At 37.2% G+C, this 24591-nt stretch overlaps 1 protein-coding gene across 10 annotated transcripts in view; it reads left to right on the forward strand.

Annotated features, from left to right (window-relative positions):
- The window catches only part of HYCC2 (hyccin PI4KA lipid kinase complex subunit 2), a 51659-nt gene that overhangs the window by 26333 nt on the left and 735 nt on the right, over positions 1–24591 (forward strand). For 5 of the 10 annotated variants that reach the window (XM_015868127.3, XM_015868131.3, XM_015868128.3 and 2 more), the window contains exons 5-13: positions 1152–1331; positions 3313–3393; positions 4494–4609; positions 5467–5562; positions 8212–8328; positions 8959–9046; positions 11288–11447; positions 12591–12758; positions 17359–18097. In XM_015868127.3, the coding sequence (XP_015723613.1) occupies positions 1152–1331; positions 3313–3393; positions 4494–4609; positions 5467–5562; positions 8212–8328; positions 8959–9046; positions 11288–11447; positions 12591–12758; positions 17359–17963 (1611 nt within the window). In that variant the 3' untranslated portion in view covers positions 17964–18097. Of the gene's footprint in view, positions 1–1151; positions 1332–3312; positions 3394–4493; positions 4610–5466; positions 5563–8211; positions 8329–8958; positions 9047–11287; positions 11448–12590; positions 12759–17358; positions 18098–18244; positions 18380–24591 lie in introns of those variants that run through there. The other 5 variants (XM_015868133.3, XM_085552731.1, XM_085552729.1 and 2 more) reach the window with 4 other exon arrangements.

Consider the following 24591-nt stretch of genomic DNA (forward strand, 5'->3'; position numbering starts at 1 on the left):
CTACTGAACTTGGTTGTCAGAAGTCTTAGTGTCAGCTTTCTTCTTCCCCCTTTGAAGAAGTCTGTCTTTGTTTCTGCTGTAAAAACAGGCTTTTATGTTAGTGTAACCAGGCTGTCCATCAGAAGCCTTGTTACACAAGGTACATACAGCAAGCATAAGAGATTTGACTGCTAGCAAAGTTTTGTTTTACACAGATGTGATGTTACAACTTACATAATCAGTGATGTAAATAGCATGCTTCATTGACCAGGATACTGTGTATTAGAAATAGAACTGTGTTCACCTATTCTTGGGCACTGTAAAATTGCTGCTCTTAAAGCAGCTAACTTGATAAAAAATTCTGTCAAAATGTATGCTGTCTGTGGTGCACTGGAGTAAAGTACTGAAGTCTAAACAGGTAGACATTAAGTTTTACAGTCATACAGATTCATGGCATTGTATACTTATCCAAAATTCAAATCAAGTAGGAAGGCCTCTCCCTCTTCTTTGCTGGTAGCAAGGGACTTGTTGAAAAGGTTTTAGAAGATAGTTCACAACAAGCCAAAGAAGTCCTTCTTCTTACAATACAGCTGAGCAATGATGGTGGATTCTGTATGAAATTCTGGGTGCTAAGATCCAGATGACTGGACAAATTATTGTGTTGTTTGCATTATACTGAGCAATCACGTACTTGGGCTTGAGACTAAGAAGGAGTAGGTAAGAAAATAATTTGTGCTCCTATCAGTAGACTTGTTTTTATCAGCTGCCACTAATCTCAAACCTTTGTACCTTTCTAAACATTAGAAAAGCACCATTGAACTTCTGTGCTCCACGTAGTTCAAACCATTAATCTGTCACGTACCTCAGATTAGTGTCTGTATACTAATCACATACCCACAGAACTAGAAAACAGTATTCTTAAAGAACAAGATGGTTGTGTAGTAAGGCCACATTTCCCAATTCTGCATACCAGTTCCTGTCAAGTCTACACTTACAGACCTCCTTAAATTAAACACAAATACTGTTTTGGTTCATACATTTACTTGAAATTGAGGGGTGTTGTCTTTACTGACTAGAGCAGCTGTATTGTATAGCCCATATATTTGATATTGTGTTCTCTTTCATTAGAGAAGCCTAAGAGTAACTTACTACCCTTTTTTGTCTTTTCACAGCTCCTGGAGCCTGTTTGCCACCAGCTCTTTGAACTGTATCGTAGTTCTGAAGTTCGACTGAAGAGATTCACGCTGCAATTTTTGCCAGAGCTCATCTGGGTATATCTGCGTCTTACTGCCAGCAGGGATAGGCAAAGTAATGGTTGCATTGAAGCATTGCTGCTTGGCATTTACAACTTGGTAAGTGAGGTGGGGGGGGTTGGCTGAAGAAAGCTTTGATCTGAAGTTTTGCAGTGCTGACTGATAGGAATAAATTATTAGAGCAAAATGTGTATATGCACTTCTAATATGACTGCATGAAAGCATATTTAGAAAGAAGTGTGATGTTGTGAGGGTAGTAAAAGCACGTTTGCAGAAATATTTGTTATTGATTGTAAATCCACCTGGATTTACAAACATTTTAACTCAAGAGAATCGTTTTGTGGGTTTTCTTAGTGTTGTGTATTTGTGTGCATACAAAGTTGAAATAGCCCTCTTTAATGTTGAAACGTACAATTTCTACATGCATATTAGTATGCAATTGCTCAGTCTTCCCGTACTGTTCTCTATTCCCTACTGTCTTACTCTGTTTATTTTTTAATGGCAATTTGAAGCTGAAACTACTGAGCAGTAGTTGAACTACTATAGTGTTCAGATGCAGATATACATCTGAGGTAGGCACTGTCTTGAGTGGAAGTGCAAATTTAAAAGTAAAAAACTAAGTGATTAGGTTTGACTGTTGGAATTAACAGTTGTTTATTATATCCTTTCTAATCTATTATATCCTCACCTTTTCATGCAAATTTTCATTTTTGTATTAAGAGGTTGTTCAGCAAATTTAGCAATATGGCTAAAATAGGCATTCTTTGATAGGAATTTCCATTTTATATAACTAGAAAGCCTTTAATACCAAAGTATTGTCTTTCACTCTACACACTGTAGTGAACTTTTTCCTTCAACTGTGTTTTCTTTGTACCTATGATGAGACTGATGAGACGCTGATTCTCTAAAAATAAATTAATTAGTGCTATATACTTAGATCACTTCTAACAACTGGAAAGTCCAGTTAATTTGTGTTGATTTTTGGTACTGTTTGCTAGGTTGAATATTTATCTTTGGCATCTGTTTTCTCATAGAAGTCCTATGGTGGTTCCTTTGAAACCCATGGTTCTTATTCTTTAGGGATGCTCAAGAAAGAAACCTCAAAGTGGACAATAACTAGCTCCATTTCTTTCTGTGGTTCTGTTGTTGATATTTTTCTGCTCACATGCAGATACTGCAAGAGCGAAGTTATTTTCTCAGCCTTTAGAAGGACAACAATATATCTCTGTAGGCAAAAAGACGGAAAGTTTCATGGGTCACAGTCAGTTTTGTCTTTCCCACCAATCTGGAAACATAAATGGAATAGTGAAGGCTTCTGGGATCTTTAGTTCACTCTTCTCTTCTGAGGCCAGAGCAGCGCTAATTCTTTAACTCCCAGTGCACTGCATGGTGTTACCGAGTGGAATAATAGTCATAAATCATAAAACCCACCACAACATGATGTTAGACTGCTTTCTTGTACATTCCTGTGTGATTGCTTTTAGTTTATTGGTTTTAAAAACTTCTGGTTTTGCTTATAAAGTAACTAGCTTGTCATCTATAAAATCTAATCGGTTTGAAAGCTTTTTGAGAAAACTGTGTATTTCTTACTAATAGAATTCCTGAGGAGACTTCACCAGACTCCTTGATTTCACCTTTTTTCTGTACTATGTTAATTTTGAAGTACTGCCTTTGTCAGCAAGTGACTCATCAGCCCTCATGCATCTATGGATTTAGGTTTAAAGTTGAGCATTGCTCTGCTATGCAGTTCTATTGTACATAAATGTCATAGTGTAGTACTGGGCTAGAGAAGCTTTCACTTCTTGGTTTTGGACAAAGCCATAAAGATTGAGGAGCCAGTGATTTTTTTCTAAGCACAGTCAATGATGAAGGTCTTTCCCATTAGGTTTTATCAGATCAGGGCATCTAACTTCTTACTTTCTAAATATGTTTTAGGAGTTCTGTAAGTTTTCCAGATCCTGTCTTAGTTCTGTTGCGTTTCTTCATTGTTTTATTATTTGGTGGGGTTTTTTCATTGTTGTTTATTGTTGTTCTTTATTTTCTCTCTCCTGTTTTCCATTTTTGTTTGTTTTAAATGCAGGAAATTGCTGACAAAGATGGAAACAACAAAGTTTTATCTTTCACCATCCCTTCATTATCTAAACCCTCGATATATCATGAGGTAAGACAGCTGCTATGGTAAGTTAGACTTGGGTCTGTCAGAGCAATGAAAACTGCATCCTTTTGGAGCAACAGTCCATTTTGATGCATCCTGTTTTCAGCATTATTTGAACAATGGGGTAATCTAAATCAGTAGCAATAATAGAAATTTAAATTCTGTAAAATGATTGCTGACAGTGCCCATTTTGTATAGAGGTTAGTTTTGTTAGTTCTGTTTCAGTAGCAAATGGGTTGCCTCTTAAGTGTTAGGGTAAAAGTAGCCCATCTCCTTTTGTAACTCCTCATTAACACAAGTTGAACTTGGGATTCATTATTCTTTCTCTGTTGTTGCTGTACAAAAGTCCTGTGCAATTAGAACAAACCTACTTCGGATGACTATGTAACAATCGAAATTGAAAATGACTCTCATTTGCTCTGATGCTTTTTATAATAATGAAATTATGTCATGTTTTTAGATTTTGTCATTATTTTCACTTTTAAAAGACAACTGTGTATTTTGATTTGGTTCGTTGTCCCACATGACATCCTGATTGCCAAACTGGAGAAAAATAGATTTGATGGATGGACCACTTTAAGTTTAGGGATTGGTTGGATGGCTGCACTCAGGGAGTCATGGCCCATGGCTCAGTGTCTAAGTGGAGATGGATGACAAGTGGCTTTCCTTGCAGATTGGTGCTGAGTCCAGTGTTATTTAACATCTTTGAAAGGTGACATGGACAGTGGGATTGAGGGCACCCTCAGCAAATTTGTGGATGATGCCAAGCTGAAATGCTGGGGAAATGCTTTAAACTAAAAGGAGGTAGATTTAGACTTTAGGAAAAAGTTCTTTACTATCAGGGTGGTGAGATGCTGAAACAGGTTTCCCAGAGAGGCTGTGGATGCCCCCTCCCTGGGAGCATTCAAGGCCAGGCTGGATAGGGCTTTGAGCAACCTGGTCTAGTGGGAGGTGTCCCTGCTTATAGCAGGGGGTTGGAGCCAGATGATCTTAAAGGTCCATTCCAACCCAAACCGTACTGTGATTCCATTATTAGGAGTTTCAGTGCTTTTGGAGACCTTTTACTTATGATTTGTTTTCACCTCCCTCTCATCATGTACTTCTAGCCCTCTACTATTGGATCCATGGCTTTAACTGAAGGAGCTCTGTGTCAGCATGATCTCATCAGAGTAGTTTACAGTGATCTTCATCCTCAAAGAGAAACCTTCACAGCACAGAACAGGTAGGTTGGATGCATTGTAACATTTGTGGTGCTTCACTAGACATTCAAAAAGTGATTAAACATTATAGACTGTGGTCAGTCCTTTTTGTGTGTGGAAGTAAAGATAGAGAGCAGAACGGTGAACTTAAGGAATATTTTTGGTTTTGCTTCAAACTTTGTGTGTTACTGGTTCATTTAGATGAGAATGACTTCTCTGTCATCTCTGTGTCTGTCAGGAATATCTTTTGATTTTATGCCTGTCAACTCGAATTTTACCGAAAGCATAACAAAAGTCTGGTATTGCCTTTACCACAGGAAAGAAAGGGATGGAGCCAAGTGCATAGAAAAAAGTGAGGTTGAAAAACTTCAGGAATGAGATTTCCTGTTTCTGCTGCATGAAGACATGTAGACTGGGGATCTACTCATTACTAGTAACTGCAACCAGCCTTTTTAGTGAAGTCTCTTACGCAGTGAAGAGCAGATTCTGAAGTGGTTCACTGCTCTGCTGTTCTGGCGGCTCTCAGCTTTACCTGTGTTTAGAACTGGCTCTGAGAAACCTAATAATTTTTCTTTTTTAATGTTGCTGACTTGTCCAGCTCTGTAGCAGCCTGGACAAATTTTATGACCTGTCATTTCCTTGATAATTTCTGCAATATGCTAATGGTTATCAGTAATAATTTAAAGTGAACCTTTAATATTCTGTTTCAAGTTAATGAGTTATAGTGGAAGAGTGTTTCTGGATTTGTGTGTTTGTTTCCGGCACTTTTTCTTTTGAGGTGACTTTCAAAGTGGGTTGTAGGGATTTTTAATATATTTTAATTTTTGGATGGAATATTAAGAATTTAAACCATGCAAGATTTGATCTTGTCTCTTTTCAGGTTTGAGGTGCTGAGCTTTCTCATGCTGTGCTACAATTCTGCTATTGTCTATATGCCTGCCTCTTCTTACCAATCGCTTTGTAGGATGGGTTCCAGGTGAGACACTTGCCTTTGAAAGTCTTGCAGGGTACATCTAGATTTCTAAATACTCCTCCAGCAGAAAAGAATGAACGAACCTATTACATGTTTTAAGTAACTAAATGCAACTTTTGATCAGTTCTGCAACTTAATTTGAAATTTGATGCCATGCTTGGATTATCTTAGTCCTGCACTGGATTTTGTTCCAGTTATTCAGCCTTTTGTTTATGTGGAGAGGAAAAAAAAACAACGGGGGGGAGGGCAAAATCTTCTGAAGCTACTCAGATTGATTTGTATTTATTTGATTTATGTATCGTTCAGTCACTTTTCAATATGGTTAGCTTCCGAATATTGTGAGGGATACCTCTTGTTTCTTCTGCCTCTAAATATTGACCTCTTGTTCCTCAGGATAGGTTGTATGAAGTGTTGGTACAGTGTTCCATGCTTTAGGTTATGCATTTTTTTTTCTTGTTTTGTCCTCCTCAGTAAAGATATCCCATTTTCTGGAGAATTCGGTACTGTGATTTCTCAGTCTCTTACACACGTCCTTTATATAATCTTCTGCTTGAGCAGCCCTAAAAGCATCTGGTTGGCAAAGATCCCTGATTTATGCTCTGAAAAATCTGAAGTATTTCTGATATTCCCATCTGCCAGTTTCTCCCAGCAATTTTGCCTGAAGTGAAATCAATTCACTCCAATCTCCAAACAGACGGAGCTCTTTAAAAATGTTTAATTTAGCTTTTTTTCTTCAACACAATACTGCCGTGAAAGAAATTAATTACATGCAATTCCATTACATAACTATTAAGGATCAGACTAGCTTCTGACAAATGTGTATTCTGTAGTAACACACATTCAGGTAAGATGAATGGCTGTTTCTCTTGTCACATTCATGATGGAAGCCGGTCTTCTCAGCGTGCTTCCATCATTTTCATTTGAGGTATAACGATGCTGAATTTAGCAAATATGCTGAATTTTCCTTTGAAAATTAGGTCTACTCTTCTGTTAGAGAGGAGAGAGACTACATAGGAATTGTTTTGTTTTTTAAACAATGCGGCAACAGCAATAATGTGGGTATAGTGAACTGTTTCCAACAATAAGGGTTTTTTATCATGAACTGCCTAAAAGTTGCATGTTTCTGTCTTGTTATGTCATCACAGTTGTGTAATATGCATAATACAACAATCTCATTTCAACTTTAATTATAAATTATATTATAAATTATAATAAAATTATAATATAATTATAAGTTAAATTATAAATTATAATTATTTTTATATCATTTTCCTTAACCTTCTAAATTCAACTTTCCGCAGCATTATTCATTTGGCTAAAATAAATAATGATGTTGCTCATTTGAGAACATGTTAATGGAACTGTACAGTAAACTCCATTGTAACTGAGTATTACTCTTAATAGTTTTATAGTGGTTTATAGTCTAAGTTGTGGACACACAGAGCAGGAATCATTTTGTTCCACTAAGTGTGGAGTGATCTTGAAAAGGAAACATCCTGGATCCACCTTGTGTAACTGCGTACAAGCTTCACCTTGTGGTTTCTTCTCAGAGCTTTTGTGCTCTTGGTCTGCAGCGCAGCCTAAAAAGCCATCAATATACTTACTTGGTCTGTGTGCCTTGGTGGAAAGACTGGAGTATACTTAGTCAACAGATAGTTCCTTCTGTGGTACTGTCTGCTTTCCAGAATGAACTTAGACCACAACTTTTGTTACTGAGGCAGCAGAACATATTTCAAAGCAATAGGTTGCATGAGTTTCAGTGTAAAGCTGATAACTGGTAGACCTTTTAGATATTAGCTTTCATTTTTTGTCATTTTCTGATAAGAGCACAATTAACATAGTGAAATACTTATTTGTATTGTGGTTTTGTTTTTCTCTTGAAGGCTTTTAGTTGCTTTCTCTTTTTATTGGTGGATAATTGATATTTTCATTCCTTTTCTCTGTTTTGCCTGGTGTCAGTATGTGCTCTTGGAGTCTATGCAATAATTTTTCCAGTTTTAAAGGGAAAAACTAATGTATGCAGTACTGGATTACTAGATTAGAGAAACAAATAATGCATTTACATTGAATGTATTATTACTCCATGCATTATTGCTGTGTTCTACATACGCTTTGAATGTCAGAGTTCTGAATAAATGTATCTGGTGTGTTGTTTTTTTTAACAGCAGAGTCAGTGCTATGCAGTATGTGGCAAGGCAGGCCCTTTGTCAAGGGCCATAATTAATTTTGGTTTTATTTGTAATAGAAGGCAGCTGAAAGTAACTCAAGAATAAGGTATATTTGTTAACCAGCAGTGTACATAAAATGGGAAGTGATATGACCCTGTTCTGTACCATTGAAATATTTCCTCTGTAGAAAATTGTTTGTTAACTGAATTTCAGGGAGAGTCTTATGCCTAGTATATTAGCAGACTTGCCAGCCTAATTCTTTAGAATTAATGGCTTTATGAGAATAACACTCTGGATTATCAGCAAGTTATGTCTCAAGGCATTGTTGTTAAACTGTTGTAATGATTGGAAGAACAACAGCGTAAGCTTATTCTACATTGTGAGTTTATGTTTTGAAAAACAGGCTTTAAAAATTAAAGAAAATCAGTTTTAGTTTGAAGTAATGTTGAGGTTAACGTTTTGGTGCCATGGTATATTTTTTCAGGCTGTGTGTGAGTGGTTTTCCACGGCAGCACGAGAAACGCTGGAAAGAACACTGTGGTAGAGTGGTGTTAGACCCTGACTTCATGGTGCAGCTGCTCACAGGTGTCTATTATGCTATGTAAGTAGGTATTATTTTGGTAGTAGAAGTGACTGGTTTATGTGAATTAAAATATTAATGCTTGTTGTTTTAAAATTGGAATTAGTGAATTTAACCCAATACGATACAAGGATCTAACTCAGCATATTTCCTGTTACTTACTCATTCAGCCAACTGATAATTTGAAAATACCTTTGTCAGCATAGGAGTAGGTGGTGAAGGACCAGCACCAGATACTGGGGAGAAGGAGGCTCCTGGCTTCATCTTCTCCTGACTTTTTATTACCACCAGATAAGCTGCTAACAATCATAATGAGCTTGGATGCCAAGATAACCTGAGGAAATGCAGTCCTCTTGAATGCCAGTAGCTTCTAAGGCAGCAAAAATCCATTTCTGATAAGAACGAAGTAAACCTTTATATTACGACCCCATTTTTCATTGTTTAAGTTTGTCCTGATTACAGTGTCAGCTTTGTGTCACTTTGAAACTTGCCTGTTTATACTACAAAATAGAGGATAGTCTGGGTGTATATGCAACTGATGAACATTTTACATAAAGGAAGAAGGAAATAGCCGAATTTGAACAGGAAAAAAAAAAAAAGCCAATCTGAGTTCCTAAGATGTGGAAAATAAATCTGTTTCTTTACATTTAGATATAATGGTCAATGGGATCTCGGCCAGGAGGTATTGGAGGACATAATTTACAGAGCACAGCTTGAACTCTACTCACAACCTCTATTGGTAAGAAAATAATCTACTGAAATTTATGGACTTGATTATGAGGAATATGGAAGTGTTTCTGAAATGGACTCTTAATTAAAGCTTTTGTGGCCATTTACTGCATTCCCAAATGCAAGTGGTTGTTAACAGCTGGTGTTTTCAACATAGTTATTTACACCCTGCTTTTTCTGCATGAGTCCTGGGATCTCCTGGTACTTGTTGATGCAGAAAACTAGTATTTTCTAATGTAGTACAGTTGGATCAGAAAGTTTGTTGTATTGGCACCAGCTACTGATAACGTATTCAAAAAAGCTAAACTGCATGATTGTATGTTACAGGACAAAGGTTGGAAAAAGGTGTATTCTTTGCATCTAGACCTTCAGAAGACTTTAGAATATGCTGTGTGGTTCAAGTAATAACTTATTAGGAAAGCAGAAGAAGAATAGAGCTGTAAGAGAAGAGGAACTTATCTAGATTCAGTGTCAGGTTTTAATTAAGTTACACAAATCTTAATATTTGCCTTCTTCAGTGGACCATGAATAGAGTTGTTTTCTTTGTCATTTGGGTTTTTTTCAGTTCTCAGTAGAATCGTTGTTTTGATCATTTAGGAAAATAAAAAAAAAAAAAAAGAAGGAAAGAGGTGAAACTGTGCAGGATACAGATGGAGGATAAGGAGGTTGATGAAGGAAAAGGAGGAATGGAAGGTTTTTATTATATGTGGAGTATAGGAGCAAGGCTCAAAATAAGTAAGAATGTTAAAGAAAATAAAGTAAGTAGAATAGAGTGTTTTCTCAGTTTCTCTGAATTCTGGCCAGAAACCTTCGGTGCTCTTCTTAAATAACAAAAGTAAATTGGATTACTTTTACATAACTGAAGAAAAAAAAAAGGATTGGGAAAAGTTTTTTTTTTCTATGGCAATCTGACTTTACTCTCTCCTCCAACAAATTAAGAAAAATTATTCTCTTGATGAATTAATATTGGCTACAAGATTTATCTACAGGCTTTCTGAGAGTCCTGCATTTTAAATGGTCGGTATCCACTGAAGTATTATAATAGCTGGTTCCTTTTCCAAATGACTCACTGCTCCATCAGATTGAAAGCGTTAAATTAAATATTGAACCTGTAGAATTAGACCACCTTATCAAAATACAATATTGAAAAGTTGTGTAGGAGGATCTGGGACATAATTCAATTGCTGTTAGGACAATTTTCAGTCCTGATTATTCATTTTTAATCATTTTGTCTTTTGAGATGACTTTTAAGAATCTTCTGGAATGTCTGTTTTTACAACAGGCGTTTTGCTGCTCCAACCTGTTATTTGGTGCTGTCATGACATCACCAATCCCCCCTCATGATGATCAGTCATCAAAACGAGACACACCACACTTTTTAGTACAGGATTAGTGCCTCTTGGTATTAAGAAGGGTGAAGGAAAAGGGTTCCATTAGGAGAAAATGTAAACATACTTTTCAAAGTGATTACTGTGTGCTGTAATGGGGACTACCTACATTATTGCAGAAACAATTGAGAAGTAGGATTTTATAGGGATTAACTAGATACATTTTCCATACTTGTTTTATTTTATGTCTAGTTATCTATGGCCTCCTTATTTTACTTATTTGTCTTCATTAGTTGAAGACTAAGAGCCATGCAGAAGGTCCAATATTTGTGTAACAAGAGATACACAAAAGAAGCTAGTGTTAGGTTTAAAACATGTCTGTTTATTGCTGGTTGGCTGTACAAAGTCAATAGGGTTATAAAAATGAAGGCAAATTCTCTTTCATTTTTTTCTGAAGTTTTAAAACATTGTGTCCAACAGCTTTATTTTTGCTAATTACTCTATATGCCGTAGAGACCTATGGAGGAGGGTGGAAACTGGTCTTGTGTCTCCTGTGTTGTGACCATTCTTGTCACACGGCACAAATAGTATTTTTCTTGTTATCTTGCATCCATTTGGATGGAGAATTTATTGTGTAGATTGTTACCACTCTTAGTACAGATGTCAAATGTAGAACAAAATGGCTTACTTGGAAAAAGTAAAAATAGAGAGAATTTGGCCATAAGTTTGGGGATAGGCTTGCGATGGTCTTTTCAACTTAGTTATCAGTTGTGAGTCTTGGGGATGGGACTGTCCATCTGGATGGGATCTGACATAATAAACAATTCTTGGTTGTTTCTCCTTCTGGATCCAGCAAAGAGATTTAGTACTGCCATTAGCACAGTCACTGATGGTAGTAGTACAGCGTTTTACTTTCATCTTAGGTTGCAAATGCCATGAAAAACTCACTGCCCTTTGATGCTCCTGATGCATCCCAAGAAGGCCAGAAGGTACTTAAAGTAGAAGTTACTCCAACAGTGCCGAGAATTTCTCGAACTGCCATTACAACAGCTTCAATCCGTCGTCACCGCTGGAGAAGAGAAGGTGAGCATTCTTTTTCAATGGCAGGTAATATAATGTAATGTATTCATCACCATCACTGTTACCTGGCTTCTGAGTTTGAATGTTTGCAGAACAGTTTGGTCGTGGTTGTTTTGTTTATTCCTTTTGAAAAATGATTCTCCATAACAATGTATGGTATTTTACATCTCCAGAGCGCTGCATGAACACGAACATTTGGGATGTTTGTTTTGGTTTTTATTTGTTGAAAGACCAAGAGGTATGTTTGAAGGAGAAAAAAAAAAAAAAAAGGCAAAAAAGAGATTGAAAATCATTTACTAAGGTTTTTTTTTCCCTCAATTGTAACAGAATATAAAATTATTGTGGCAGAGTTTAGTGTAGAATTTCAGTTATTTCTGTGATGCACTCTGAAGTTCAGTTGCTCTCTCATCATAAACACAGCTTAGGAAATGAATGTTAGTATTCAGACCTTGCCTAGGGTTCTAGTTACTCAGAGCCCCTGAAGGCAGGGGGAGATGGAAGAGCTGAACATCAAACTCGTAGCATTGTGTGGTCCAACTTACAGAGGGAATGTGCCATAAAGAAGTTTTGGATAGCTTTAAATTATTCTGTTTCTCCTCATTCCTTATTGAATGCTTAGATCAAATGGAAGCATGCTGGACCGTATGAAGAACAGTAAACATACAGTAATGTTTTCCTTCATATGGTTAAATTTTTGTTGTAACTGTAGCAAAAAGCTTGCTTTAAAATCTTCTTGTCAAACTTAGAAAACTTTTTTTTTTTTCCTGCCTGTATGAAATAGAAATTTTTAAAAAGCTGCATAATAACTGAAGGCAAAACGTAGAATAACCTAAAAATAAACTGAGGGTGCAAGAGTCTTAAAACAAGTATCAAGATGTTCAGGACAAGAAGCAACTGTCTTCTGTTTCCAGGACTTTGGGCCATGTTTGTCTTTACTGTAGCTGCCGTTATATTCATTTTCTGGTCTCTGGTATGGAGTTTAGCCCACCTGTCCCTTTCTGTGGATGTTCTCACGAACTTTTAACTAAGCATGAGTAGTGTTTCGTGTTTGTTCTATGTCCACATAAATCTTCTATTTTCCCTGCCTGGGTTGGAATGCCAAGAAAGGAACAGAAAAGCACTAAAATGTTATATGTTGAATCCCAGATGGCTTTGACTTCTCAAACGAGGCTGACTCAAGCATACCTGGCTCACCGATCCAACACGGCTCCACAGACCTAGGGATCAAACGTGAGCAAGAGGGGGAGGTGCTGATGCGCAGGACCCCTGAGCATGGCTTCCCGGAGCCCACCTTGGCAGCTGCCACAACAGAGGGTAGGACAGAGATGAGGAGGCAGAAGTCAGTGAGGCAATTGCTGGACGAGGATCCTGGCTCCCTATCCCCAAGCAGAACTTCTTTCCATTCTAGTGTGTGTTTCCGCTATCCCAGGGTGTATTAGCTTCTCTTTGCAATACACGCATCCCCTATATACCTAACATCAGGTCAGGTACTACCTTTTGTTATCACATGGGCTGGCCTGGGGCTTGCTTCTGTGTGGTGAAAGGCTGCTTGGCATGGCAAATAATAAAATAAAAATAACAAGGGTAATAGCCAAGAGCTTTGGGATTGCTTGGACACTTTCTATTACTGAGCATGTTTAATCGAATATTCAGAGGAAAAAATGCACCAGATGACCATGAATCCAGTCCTGAAAAATAGACAGTATACAGTGTAAATGGATTTGGTTGGCAACAACTCAGTTCCAGTAATGTCTTGTTAGTCTGTGCTTTTAAATTTCCAAGAACAAAGTCGAGCCTAAGACAGATTTGCAACTATTAATGTTTCTGACAGTCAAACTTTAGTTGAATACTCATAATCTTACCACTAGTGTAGATGAATGGTCTGACTGCTGTAAAAACAAGTACTGGAAAGTGAAAGCTTGTGTTTCTAAACACTTTAGAAGCAATAATTGCTTCTTTATTCAGCTGTGCTGTCCATGCAAGTGATGTAGGGCTTCATATTCCCACACGATAATCAGGAATAGCAGATAAAGTAGGTAGTAGAGATTTATCTTAATTCAGTTCATCTGTTTATTTTGTCATATTTATTCCATGAAAATGGATTTGAAACATGATTTCTCATCAGAAATGAGAACTAATTTCTTATAAATTTAGCTAAGCATAATTTAAAGTGTTTTCATATTTTAAGTCTCCTATCTCAACACCCTTCTGGTATTTCTAAAATTTGTAAGCATAACAGCTGATAGTAAATGAGATTTATTTGTAGATTCTACATAGGCTTCAGATTTGTTCTTCTGGAAACAATCATCTAGAGAATTTGGAGATTTAATGTAGTGTCACCACCATCCTTGTCCTTATCAGAGTTGTTATCAAGCGTGAGATTATAATCTATTCCTTGGTGCATAGTGGGTTTGAGCATGCTCAGTAAATGAGTATGGCCTTCTCCTAACTTCACTGGTTCACTTGGTCTCATTCCTTTGCATGTGCATGACCTGAAGGATATGGAGAAGTCCTCAGATGCAGAGAACATTCTGGAAGGGATAGGAAATGGAAAAGAAGTTGAAACAGATGTGGCCTTCTCGTCTTAATTTGTTTCTGAATGCCTGTATCATTTGAGATGTTACTGGAGAAGCGTTAATTCCACATGCTTCTGTTAAATTTGGTTGAATATAATTAACTTCTTTAAATATTGACAGTATATAACTACATGCTTGGGCAAATGGAATTCTGCTAGTTAATAGTAGCTAGGAAAAGGCACAGGAATGGAGTTTGGTTTGTTTATCAGTATAGAATTGGTATGTATATATACAGGTCTTCTATTGGTACTGATCTCACAGGAAGTTTTGGTTAGTGAATATCCTCTCATAAGTTTTGGTATATAAAAAATACAGTGAGAGACTGGTCATTTTCAGTTACTTTTCAACCTTGAGCTATGGAAAGGATAACTAGAATTAATGTTCCTTTAAAAAAAAAACAAACCTAAAATCCTTTTCAGATCAGTGTTTTGACCCAATAATTACTAAAAGGCAGAAGACTTCAAAAATGACTTGGTAATACCTTAAAAGATATTCTGCTTCTGAGTGGTAGCAGCTACAGCTCTGTGCTGTTTGGAGTGAGTAGAGAATGCTGTGTCTGCATTTACAGAATTATATACTGGTCTCGATAAGGCGTTGTTTAGAGAAAGATTTATCCTGACAAGGGGCAGCAGGAATCCCAAAGACATGCTATAGTGCAATTCATGATTTCTGGTAGGTTGGGCCGTCTTTTTTCTTCTGGCCTTGTAGTGAAGAGTGCATGGCTTTTAAAGTTGTGCTTTCTTTTCAAAATCATCTTATTGGACTCCTGGGAAACAAGCAAACCTCTGTGACTTCATCCTATTTTACCTCCAAACACAGAATGTAAAGAATAGAGCATTTTTTGTTTGTTCCTGTGGACAACTTCTAGAGGAAAAATAGATGTATTGGGAAGATTACATTTACGGAGTTATTTCAGTCCCACTGAGAGCATCTGTAGCTATATGGATCTGAGTAGAAAGTAATTCTCGTGCATGTTGTCTTCTCTATCTTCTTCATTTTCTAGCACTGCTGAGCTGCTTGGGCCTCTGCCTAGTTGGAACATGGAAAAGCTTGCAACAGCCCCTCTCAGTCTGGTCTTTAAATTTTGTGGATAAAATGACACCTTTTTTTTATGTGTGACCCCTTTGCTTCGCTGTCCCTGAATAGGAACACATGCTTCAGCATTTTATTCCTCAGAAATGTTCTGACATAAACTGTGAGGAAGCAGTAATGTTCTCATAATAATAGAAAGCTTAGCAGTATTGTCTGGAGATGGCATTCTGCAAGTTATGCATCTCTTCTAGAATAAAAGGGATTGAGAGGGGACTTCTGCTGCTATTATTGCTGCTTGTAACCAAACTCGCTTTCATCCAGCTTTGCATGGTTATAAAGAAAGATTTACTTCGGTTTATTGAAATAATTATCTTTCCTTCATTAGGTTCCAGTTACGTCATACTTTTCTTAGCGTCTTTGTTTATATGTGGGAAGGTTGGGGGTAGGGGGGAGATGTGGTGACTGGCAAATAGAATTTCTTGCTGTCTAATGTAAGAAAATACTTGTGTCTTGGTGAGAAGATAAGGGTCTATCTTGACTAAGCGGGGAAGTAAGAATGTATACTTTAAATATGGAGACAGGAAGTTAAAGCCTATTTTTTTTTAATTTTTCTGAGAAGGCTAAAGACTTTACCAGTGATAAACTGTATTATCTTCGTGCTTCTTAGAAGGCTTAATAAATCAAGATAGAACTATATAAAACAACAGAATAGTATCACATTGCGTTGCTGAGAGAGGCCTGAGCACGGTCTATGTTGGAGAAGGCTATACATTGTTCATAAGCTGATATACAATAATGGTAATTCCAAAGTAAAACTTCCAAAAAGGGGAACAGGTTTAAAAGAAATAGAGTAATAAAGCCTCCCTATAAAGTTCATTTTTGCTTTACATTTTGGAAACGTGAAGTTGGATCAGGCTTATGTTTCCTTTATGCAGAGGAAGCAATACTGAATGAAGGCTTTGTGACTGTTCTCTTTGTCATAACAAAATATTCTGTAGTGCACTGCTAGCAGCCAGTACAGAAGGATGTTGTTTTACTCAAATATTTTAATCTCTTAGATCTTTACCACCCTGTTCCATGAAAGAAATTGAAACATATTCCCTTGGCTGGACAAACTGCCAGTATAGCAGTACAGTGATTTTAGTTATTGGAGAGGCTTTACAGTTTTCTGATAAAAAAAAAATAAAATAAAAAAAGTAAAAATTCAGGCTTCACAGTTTTTATAAAGCAGAGCAACATTCTGAGAGCAAACAATATATCAAGCTCCATTTTCAACTTTGAAACTTAAATGCTGTTTCATTCTGAAACAACAGCTTGTTTTAAGGACTTGGAGCTTAGAAAAAGGATTGGAATAAGATTTTAAAAAACAAAGTCTTCATGTATAGCCCTAATTTATACCCTATAAGTCCTAGGACTGAAAACAAGGATTTAAGAAAGAAGCTTGACAAGCTTTAAAATCCCATTCCAAAGCACAAAGCTTCTTGTACGACATGAAATGTTTCAGACATTAAATTTCCATTATTATGCTTTTTTCTTAAAAATCTTGATGCTGAGATTGAAGGAAATATGATGTGGAAGCACATAGGGAGGATTGCTGGAAATGCAGGGAGGATTGAGCTCTCAGATAGAGAACTAGGAATTAGGTTACTCTCCAGCAGAAAGCATAGTTGCACTGTTTGAAGAGCCAGCTACGTACAAAAGAAGCCTTCTGCCTCTTGTTGGGGCATTGTTACTGGCCTAGAAAGTAACCTAATTCTAAAGCTTACCAAGCACGTTTCAGAAAAGTACTTGAACACACTCAGATCTTGCCTCAAACTAGGATAAAATAGCCTAAATGCCCTTTTCTTTCTTTTATTTAAAAATAAAAAATGATGATAATAACAATACCCCCATGTAAGTAGGAGGATGGGTACTATTACCTGTAGACAAAACTTAAACAAATTTGCCACACAAGTCTTAATTCTTCTGTGTTGGTAGACATAGTTATACATATTATCTGGACTGATGAAAGTAATGCAGAGGAAGAGCAAATCAAGTTCAGGAAGTATTTATTGACAGATTCCATTGTTCTGCTGCATTTAACAAGAAGATTATTGGCAGATAATCAGGAACTTTTGAGCAAGTGGAAAACAGGTGGATCAGCAAATGGGGGCTTGTTTTGATGTTCTGTGTGCATCTCTATTCGTGTATCTTGAATGCTTATTGTGTGTTCTGACTGGTTTGGGTTGTTTTTCTTTTTCTTTCTTTTTTTCTTTTTTTTCTTTCTTTTTTTTTTTTTTTGGTTGTTCCCTTTTTTTCATTAATAGATACTGAAGGTGTAAATGGAAGAGAGGAATCTGTGAACCTTAACGATGCTGATGAAGGATTTTCATCAGGAGCATCTCTCAGCAGCCAGCCAGCTGGGACCAAGCCTCAATCATCTGTATCCCAGAAGAGCAGCTTAAGGAAAACAGCAAGTGGACGTTCTGCTAAGGATAAAGAAACCTCTTCTGCAGCAAAATCCAACGACAGCCCTCGAGATTCAGTAGCTCGGAAGCAGTACGTGCACCAATCCACCGACCTTGGTGCAGATATAATTGAGATGACACCTACTAAGAAACACCTCAGCCTGCCTGCTGGGCAAGTGGTGCCAAAAGCCAACAGTCTGAGCTTGATCAGGACTGCCAGTGCTTCCTCCAGTAAATCGTTCGACTATGTGAATGGTAGTCAAGCAGGCTCCAGTGTTGGAGTTGGTACAGAAGGTGTTACCAATCTAGTAGCTGGCAACACCAATCGTTTTTCAACTATCAGCCTACAAGAGGACCGACTAGGCCACGCTGGGGAAGGTAAAGATCTTCTTCCTCCAGGAACTCCCCTGACCAAACAGTCTCGATCTCCAAGTTTCAATATGCAGCTGATATCCCAGGTGTAACATTTAACTCCCTTTGTTAGGACTCCCTATTTGCCCTAAATCCCCAGGCAAGTTCGTTCTTAGGCAAAACAAGAACCATCGTCCTGCAGTGTGAAAATACTGACTGTTGTGATCTTGTTTGATTTGGTTTAGCTATCATACTGTATTACTGAAACAGCAATAATTCTTCCCCCACCTTCATTCTGCCCCCTTGTAAACATGGTTGTGAAGCAGTATATAATGTACTGTATGCCTTTTTCCATGCCTTCCTTTCTCCTTGGGTGATGTGCAATCCATCGTAGGCTGATCAGTCCCATTTCAACACTGTGAGACTGGAGACACCGTCGGAAATGGTGAATGTGATCCCTATGAGATGATGCTTTGGCTTTGTTAAGAAATAGAAACGGGTTTGCTTTCTCGGTCTACAGTACTGCAAAGACTACTGGATCATGACCTTTCTTTCACAGAACCAGGAGTGCCTCAGAGATTCTGATGTGACTTTGGACCTCTCTGAGTCTGTGCAATCAATTCTGGGGAGGGAATTGTCATTGCTGCTCCTGGCTGCTTACAGCACTTTCATCTAAACGAGGGTAGTTTTTTCTCGCCTGCCCCTAGTCTCTCATCCCAGAAGCTTTTGATGTTCAGCAACTGAGACGTGCTTATTACCAAGTTGTTTTCCCTCTTGGGGATTGTAAGTAGATAATGTAGGTTACAATGCACTTCTAATGGTGTTGTAGCCATGTGTAACATTATATGTCTTCCCCTCCAGGACACAGGGTCATTCTGCATGTAGACTAAATTTTAGACAAGACCATGCTGTTAAAGAAATTAGATTTGTAAGCGGGAGGGAAGCACTATGTTCCCAGGAACTAATGGCTAGCTCTGCTCCATTTTTGTTGTGGGTGGTGTTGTTGTTTGTTGTTGTACTTGTGAGGTGGTGATCACTGAGTTTGAAAAGTGTATTTGGGTAAAAGAGTATTTCTCAGGCTGCTTTCTACAGTATCATGGATGTTAGACATCCCCGCCCCTTTCAGCTTCTTCCTCGGTGTCCCTAAATTCAGTCATGGAGTCATTTTGAGAATCTTGCAGTCCAAACAGATCATCCTCCTAAGGGACTGTCTCAGGGATAGAGAATTTTGTCTTTTTTTGCTAGAAACACAGAAGCTTTAATGTGAAATGCTTTTCTAGAAATACCATTTACTCAAAGGGGTACTGACAGTCCTTTTTTTTTCCCCAGAAGGATCACAGTTCATTGCCTTGATATTTATCATCTATTATATTTTTCATATTATTTTAGTGGAGAGACCCCTACTCTAGAAAATGCAGAACTCATGCCATTGAGCCAAGCCTTGAATGTATATGACTGGTGTGAATGGTGGGCACTGGCTGGTACTTATGCTAGAAAACACTGCTTAGAAGCACATTTCTGATTGTGTAGGAAAATGTTTGTCATTTTATCTCTCTGTCCTATTGCTAGAGAGAAAAGGAGAAAGTTCATCCTGTATTCTTAAGTAATGTATGATATCCTGGAAGTTTACACATTGTAAATCCACAGAAAAGAGCTATGATCTTCATGCGAGCACTTTGGTTTCATTGTCACTGTGAAGAGTAAACATAAGCTGTTAGACAAAGCAGGTTATCTTTGAATAACAGAGAATCTTTAAGAAATTCAGGACAACAACATGGCGTTACTTTCGTTATTAGGTTTTATTATGTTTTTTCTTTTTTTTTTTCTTTTGAACCTCAATTCCAAACAGAACTTTCAGATTTACATTAAAACTCATTTAAATATTTGAAAGTTTTTTGTAACTTGATAAATCGCATTGGCAGTCTAGTCTTCAGATCTTACATTCATAGAAAAATGAATTAAATGGCATCTGGACTGATGCAGAATTTCATTTAAAAAAAAAAGAATCTTCAGAAATAAAGCCCTGCTGTTTCAGAATTTAGATTAGCCTTTAAGGGCTGCTACAGATAGAAGTAAGGCACAGTTGAGATTAAACTGTGAGTGAATTTCTTTTTATGATTAGACTCTTCTTCATTTTGTCAAGTTTTGCTGGTGGAGATGATTGGCAAGTTATGGCTGTGCACAAGTTTGCTTGGTAGTTGTTTCTTCCCTGAAACTACAAAATTGTAGAGATCATCACTATGAGAATTCTGTTGAAGTGCCATCAACGTGAACTGATACGGACCAAATGATTTGATTAAATCTTCGGGAAATAAAAGGTTGGGAATGTCAGCTGTGTGAGGAATTACTTCAAGTATTTCTATGCCTTTAAAACATAAGGGTTGCTTGTTTAGTAAGGTTCTCTGGTTTCTGCTATTCCAGACATTCCTGTAGAAGTTGTAGGACATGTAAATCAGCATTGGGCCAAACTTTAGAAGTAAATATTTTATATTCTTAAGGGTTGAGCTCCACACTGTTACACTATTTCAGGAAAGCGAGGCAGCACAGTGACTTCAGATAGGGAAATCAGGAGTACATGCCTCAAATTGAAGTAGTTTAAAGTTCAGGCAAACTCCAAATCAGGATGTTTTTTGCAGCCCTCACTTTGGTGATATGCCTTTTGTTATAGCTCAGCTCGTTTTATTCTGGCTTGTTTGTGGTTGTGTATACACACACAAGAACAAACCCCATATATATATATATATGGTACTGTGAGAGCAGCACTGGGATTTGGTACTTGTAAATGTACTGGTGGCAAGGAGCACCCTGTGGTATCTTTTCTCCTTGGGGAGTTCAGGAGGATTCTTGCTTTCAGCACTGAAAAAAGCTTGGAAGGAAGAAGTGAAAAAATTTGATATATATACACCTATATATTCAATTTCATCTCTATTAAAAAGTTATTTTTTGCTATGTGCTGATGTGCAGCATCTGTAACTTGCCAAGATTATCCCTTGAGTGCAGCGTTTCATCTGTGGGAAGTTGTTTTGTCATTTTCTAGGCACATACTGATCAACATCTGTCTTAGAAAGTGAGTTGTCACTATGGTCTGCAGACCAGCTGTAATAGCAGTCTCTGCCAGTGCTGTGTATCACACTTAGCTGTAATCCTTCTCAGTATCTCAGACTTTACCAAGGTGCGTGAAGATTGTAGCAAAACCTCATATAGTGACATTCATTACACTTCAAAGTTCTGTGGTGGTAATAAAGTTAGAAATGTCCAGGGTCTGGGCTGTGAGAATAATCTGCTGGTTTTCTGATTGTGTTAAATACCAAACAAAAAGCATGCTCTAATTTTCTGATACCGGTGACAGATATCTAAATTTAAACCTCTTTATTCTGAATTCACTCTGCTGTGTCACGTCTTAGAACATTTGGTACATAATGTCAGGCACTAGATGGAAATTTCTGCACTATTTCAGTGCAGTTGCAGCATTGTAAAAGAAGGCTGAAAACCAGAACACTATGTGTGTGCATGTGTATGTGTGTGCAAATATTTTTGATGCTTAGATGAGGAAGTGCAGGTACTATATGTAGATGTCTATACACGTGTCAGTAGGGATAAATTAATTATCCCTTGATACAGTTTTTATCACGTTACATTATGTTGCCATTTTACAACTCATTTTTCTTGGGCTTTATAATTTCTAAAAGACTGCTAAATCAGACTTTGGTTCTCCTTTTCAGGAGGTTTTTGTGAGCAGATTTTTGGTTCAGTGTTGATCCCGTTTGTTTTTCATCCTGCAGGCCACAAAGTGATGAAGCGAAAGTATCTATTGCGGTGAATGTGGCAAGATGAAGTTTTAAGTTGCTTTGTTACTCTCGCTAGTTTTAATTTGGATACTTTATGTCACTGTTCGCTTTAAATGCAAATTTCTTTGAACACGCTTTGCGATGTGGGTTTGAAAAAGCTTTTAACGTCGTACTTCATTCTGTAGTGCTGAACATCATGTTGCAGCCAGTAAGCGTTAAACGTAGTTATTTGTAGATTGCAAGTGTGTTGGTCTCAATTACCTAAATCTAACATTTCCAACACGCTCCTGCTAGCTTGAACACAGCTAGTCATCTGTTCTGACAGCAAAATTACGAGGAGAAAAACTGTTTTCTGACAACTTATTTATTTGCACTACTTACGAATACTGGAGTTTACTGGGACAGGGTTTTTTCTCACCATGTGAGGTTTACTTGTGTGTGGGTAGGTACATACATTTGTCACGTGTTGACAATCAATTGCCTCAACTGTGTGTATACTGTATGTAAATATGAACATATTTTTCAAGATTAAGGGGGAAACCTGCACCTTAATGGTGGTAAAGCTGCTCTGTAGAAAGGTGGCCCCGACTCTCACCCCTTTCTGTCTCCAGATAGATGTGGCTTGTTTTACTTCTTTAATGAACATAATTAATTTTCCTGGAAAATTTTAGTTCCAGGGAGATTTTCCTCAATGTTTAATGTATAGCATGTTCAGAGAATTATATTTTCAAAAGTTAATTTTGGTGTAGATTATTCTATGCTATGGCTGTATTTTAACCTAAGGTTTAAATTTGTTCTATTTTATCATGAAACAATGGCTCTCTTTCAAGTGTTCGAGTGTTTTAATTTCGGTCACGGGCCGGAAATTTTTGTTTGACTTGGCTTACAAATTTAAGTTAATTTGAAGACCAAGTAGTAACCAAGAATAACTTATTGAATAAAGTTCTTAATCAGTACAAACTTGATACTGAACTCATAATCCTGGAGGAGGTGTGGAAAGCATAATGGAACTTGAATGGAACGTGTGTGCTGCATACAGAACAAAAAGATGTTTCTGTTATTTGTGGATCTATAAGTCTTATCCTTAAATTTTGCTATTCTATCACTGCCAAAGATATTGTTACCTTGGCATGTTTCGTATGGGACTGAAACTGTTAGCTAAGTCTCATTTATAACATTCATTTACATCATTGGAACAGTTCATATCAGAACAATAAACATGCTTTCTTTTTCAATGGCTTGTTAAGGACGATCACTAGGTAAAGTTATCAATAACCAGTCCTTTCAAAGCATCAAAAGCAGAGGGCTAATCCTCTGTACTTGCATTATATTCTTGGCATAAATAAAATTGATCAATATTTATTTTCTCTGGTATTTTAAATGCTGCTTATTGCTGATATATGGGCCTTAATTTCTCTTTCTCTTATTAAAGTAAGATAAATTTCTCTTAATTTTTCAAAATAGTATTAGTCTGTTTTCCCACTGGCTCTTAAATAAATTTCACTCCCGTGAAGCTTTTCTGTGGTTGATTTGGGGCAACAGATCCCGGTGTGGACATTGTATTTGTGAATACATACATCAGTCTGTCAAAATCCACATGCTTGTGATCAGCTGAAGAGATGAAATACTCACCTGCCTCTTAAACAGTGATGGACAGCAGCAGAGAGATCTGTGAGCAACTTGGTTCATCAGTACTGTATGAAAGCAAGCAGGAAATGGATTTTGCAAGACTGATCTGTGCGATGATTTTCACTTAGTCATTACAGAGTTTTATTTTGAAGTGAACCAAATAGTGGAACAAATGTTCAAAACATAACAGGTAGCCGTTTCTCAGAAAGTTACCTTGTAAGTTTGGCAAGTGTCAAGGCCTGTTATCATGTAATACATTAGAAGTTCAAAAGCAAGCTCTACAAGTCTGAGGGTACCTCACAGCTGCCAGGAATGGATTTAGTACATCTGCCTCGTGTTATGTGACCTTGAGATTCTTGTGAAGAAAAAAAGAATCATAAGTAATTTCTGCCTGTTATTTATATTCTTAGAATAAAAAAAAACCCAAACACTTCTGATTATTTTTTTTGTCTGTACTGATCAGATTTAAAAAACAGATAGTTTTAGGGATAACAAGAATTTTAAAATGGGTCCATAAATTACGTGTTCTATCATAAAGGATTCCTAAGCTACTCCTGTGGGGAGCTGCTGTATGAGAACACTTGTACAGTAAAACTTTGTGTCTGTACAGTAAAGCCTTGGCCTACGTTTTAGCTTGTGCACAATGGGCAAAGTTGATTAAGCTGTATTAAAAAGTTATTCGGTTGTGAGCTCCCAGTGTTTTGTAATCCTCATCCTCCCCAGAACTGATGAGAAAACAGAAAAACAGAAATAATTCTGTGATTCTGTGAAAAACAAGTATGAACGAAGCAACCTTTTCAAAGAGAAATGAGCTTTGTTCAAAAACAGGTGGGACTTGGGAGTGACAAGTACTGGCTTCTGACACTGTCCTTTTTGTTCACGTGGTTCCTGTTGTTGTGCTGGACTTTCATGCTGTTTATGAAAAAAATTTGAGTGTTAGAAATTTTATGGCTTGAAGTATCCAGTAGATGTGAGTTAGCAATCACTCTAGATAAATCACTTCTCAAAGCTTTTTAGTAGATAGTACTGGGGTGTGTCTGTGTTTTTGTGTGCTGGTGTTCGACGATTACTTTGAAACAAGACTTCTTACTGTTTACGTGCAGGAAGCGCATACTTTCAGGATGGATATAACTGGTTTATTTATGAAGAGAAAACGGACGATTAAATAAAACTGAGTCATTTAACGTTATTTTCCATATCGAGGATTCCAGGAGAAAAAAAAAAAAGCTAATAAAGGTTTTTAAGAATTAAATCAGATTCTCTTGATACGTTTTAGATTTAATAGAGTAGCTTTTCTTTGCTATACAAACTGAAATCGAGGTAC

The sequence above is a fragment of the Coturnix japonica genome, chromosome 7 (assembly GCF_054131305.1).
Source record: "Coturnix japonica strain WE chromosome 7, WE-NBRP24, whole genome shotgun sequence".
Lineage (NCBI taxonomy): Eukaryota > Metazoa > Chordata > Aves > Galliformes > Phasianidae > Coturnix > Coturnix japonica.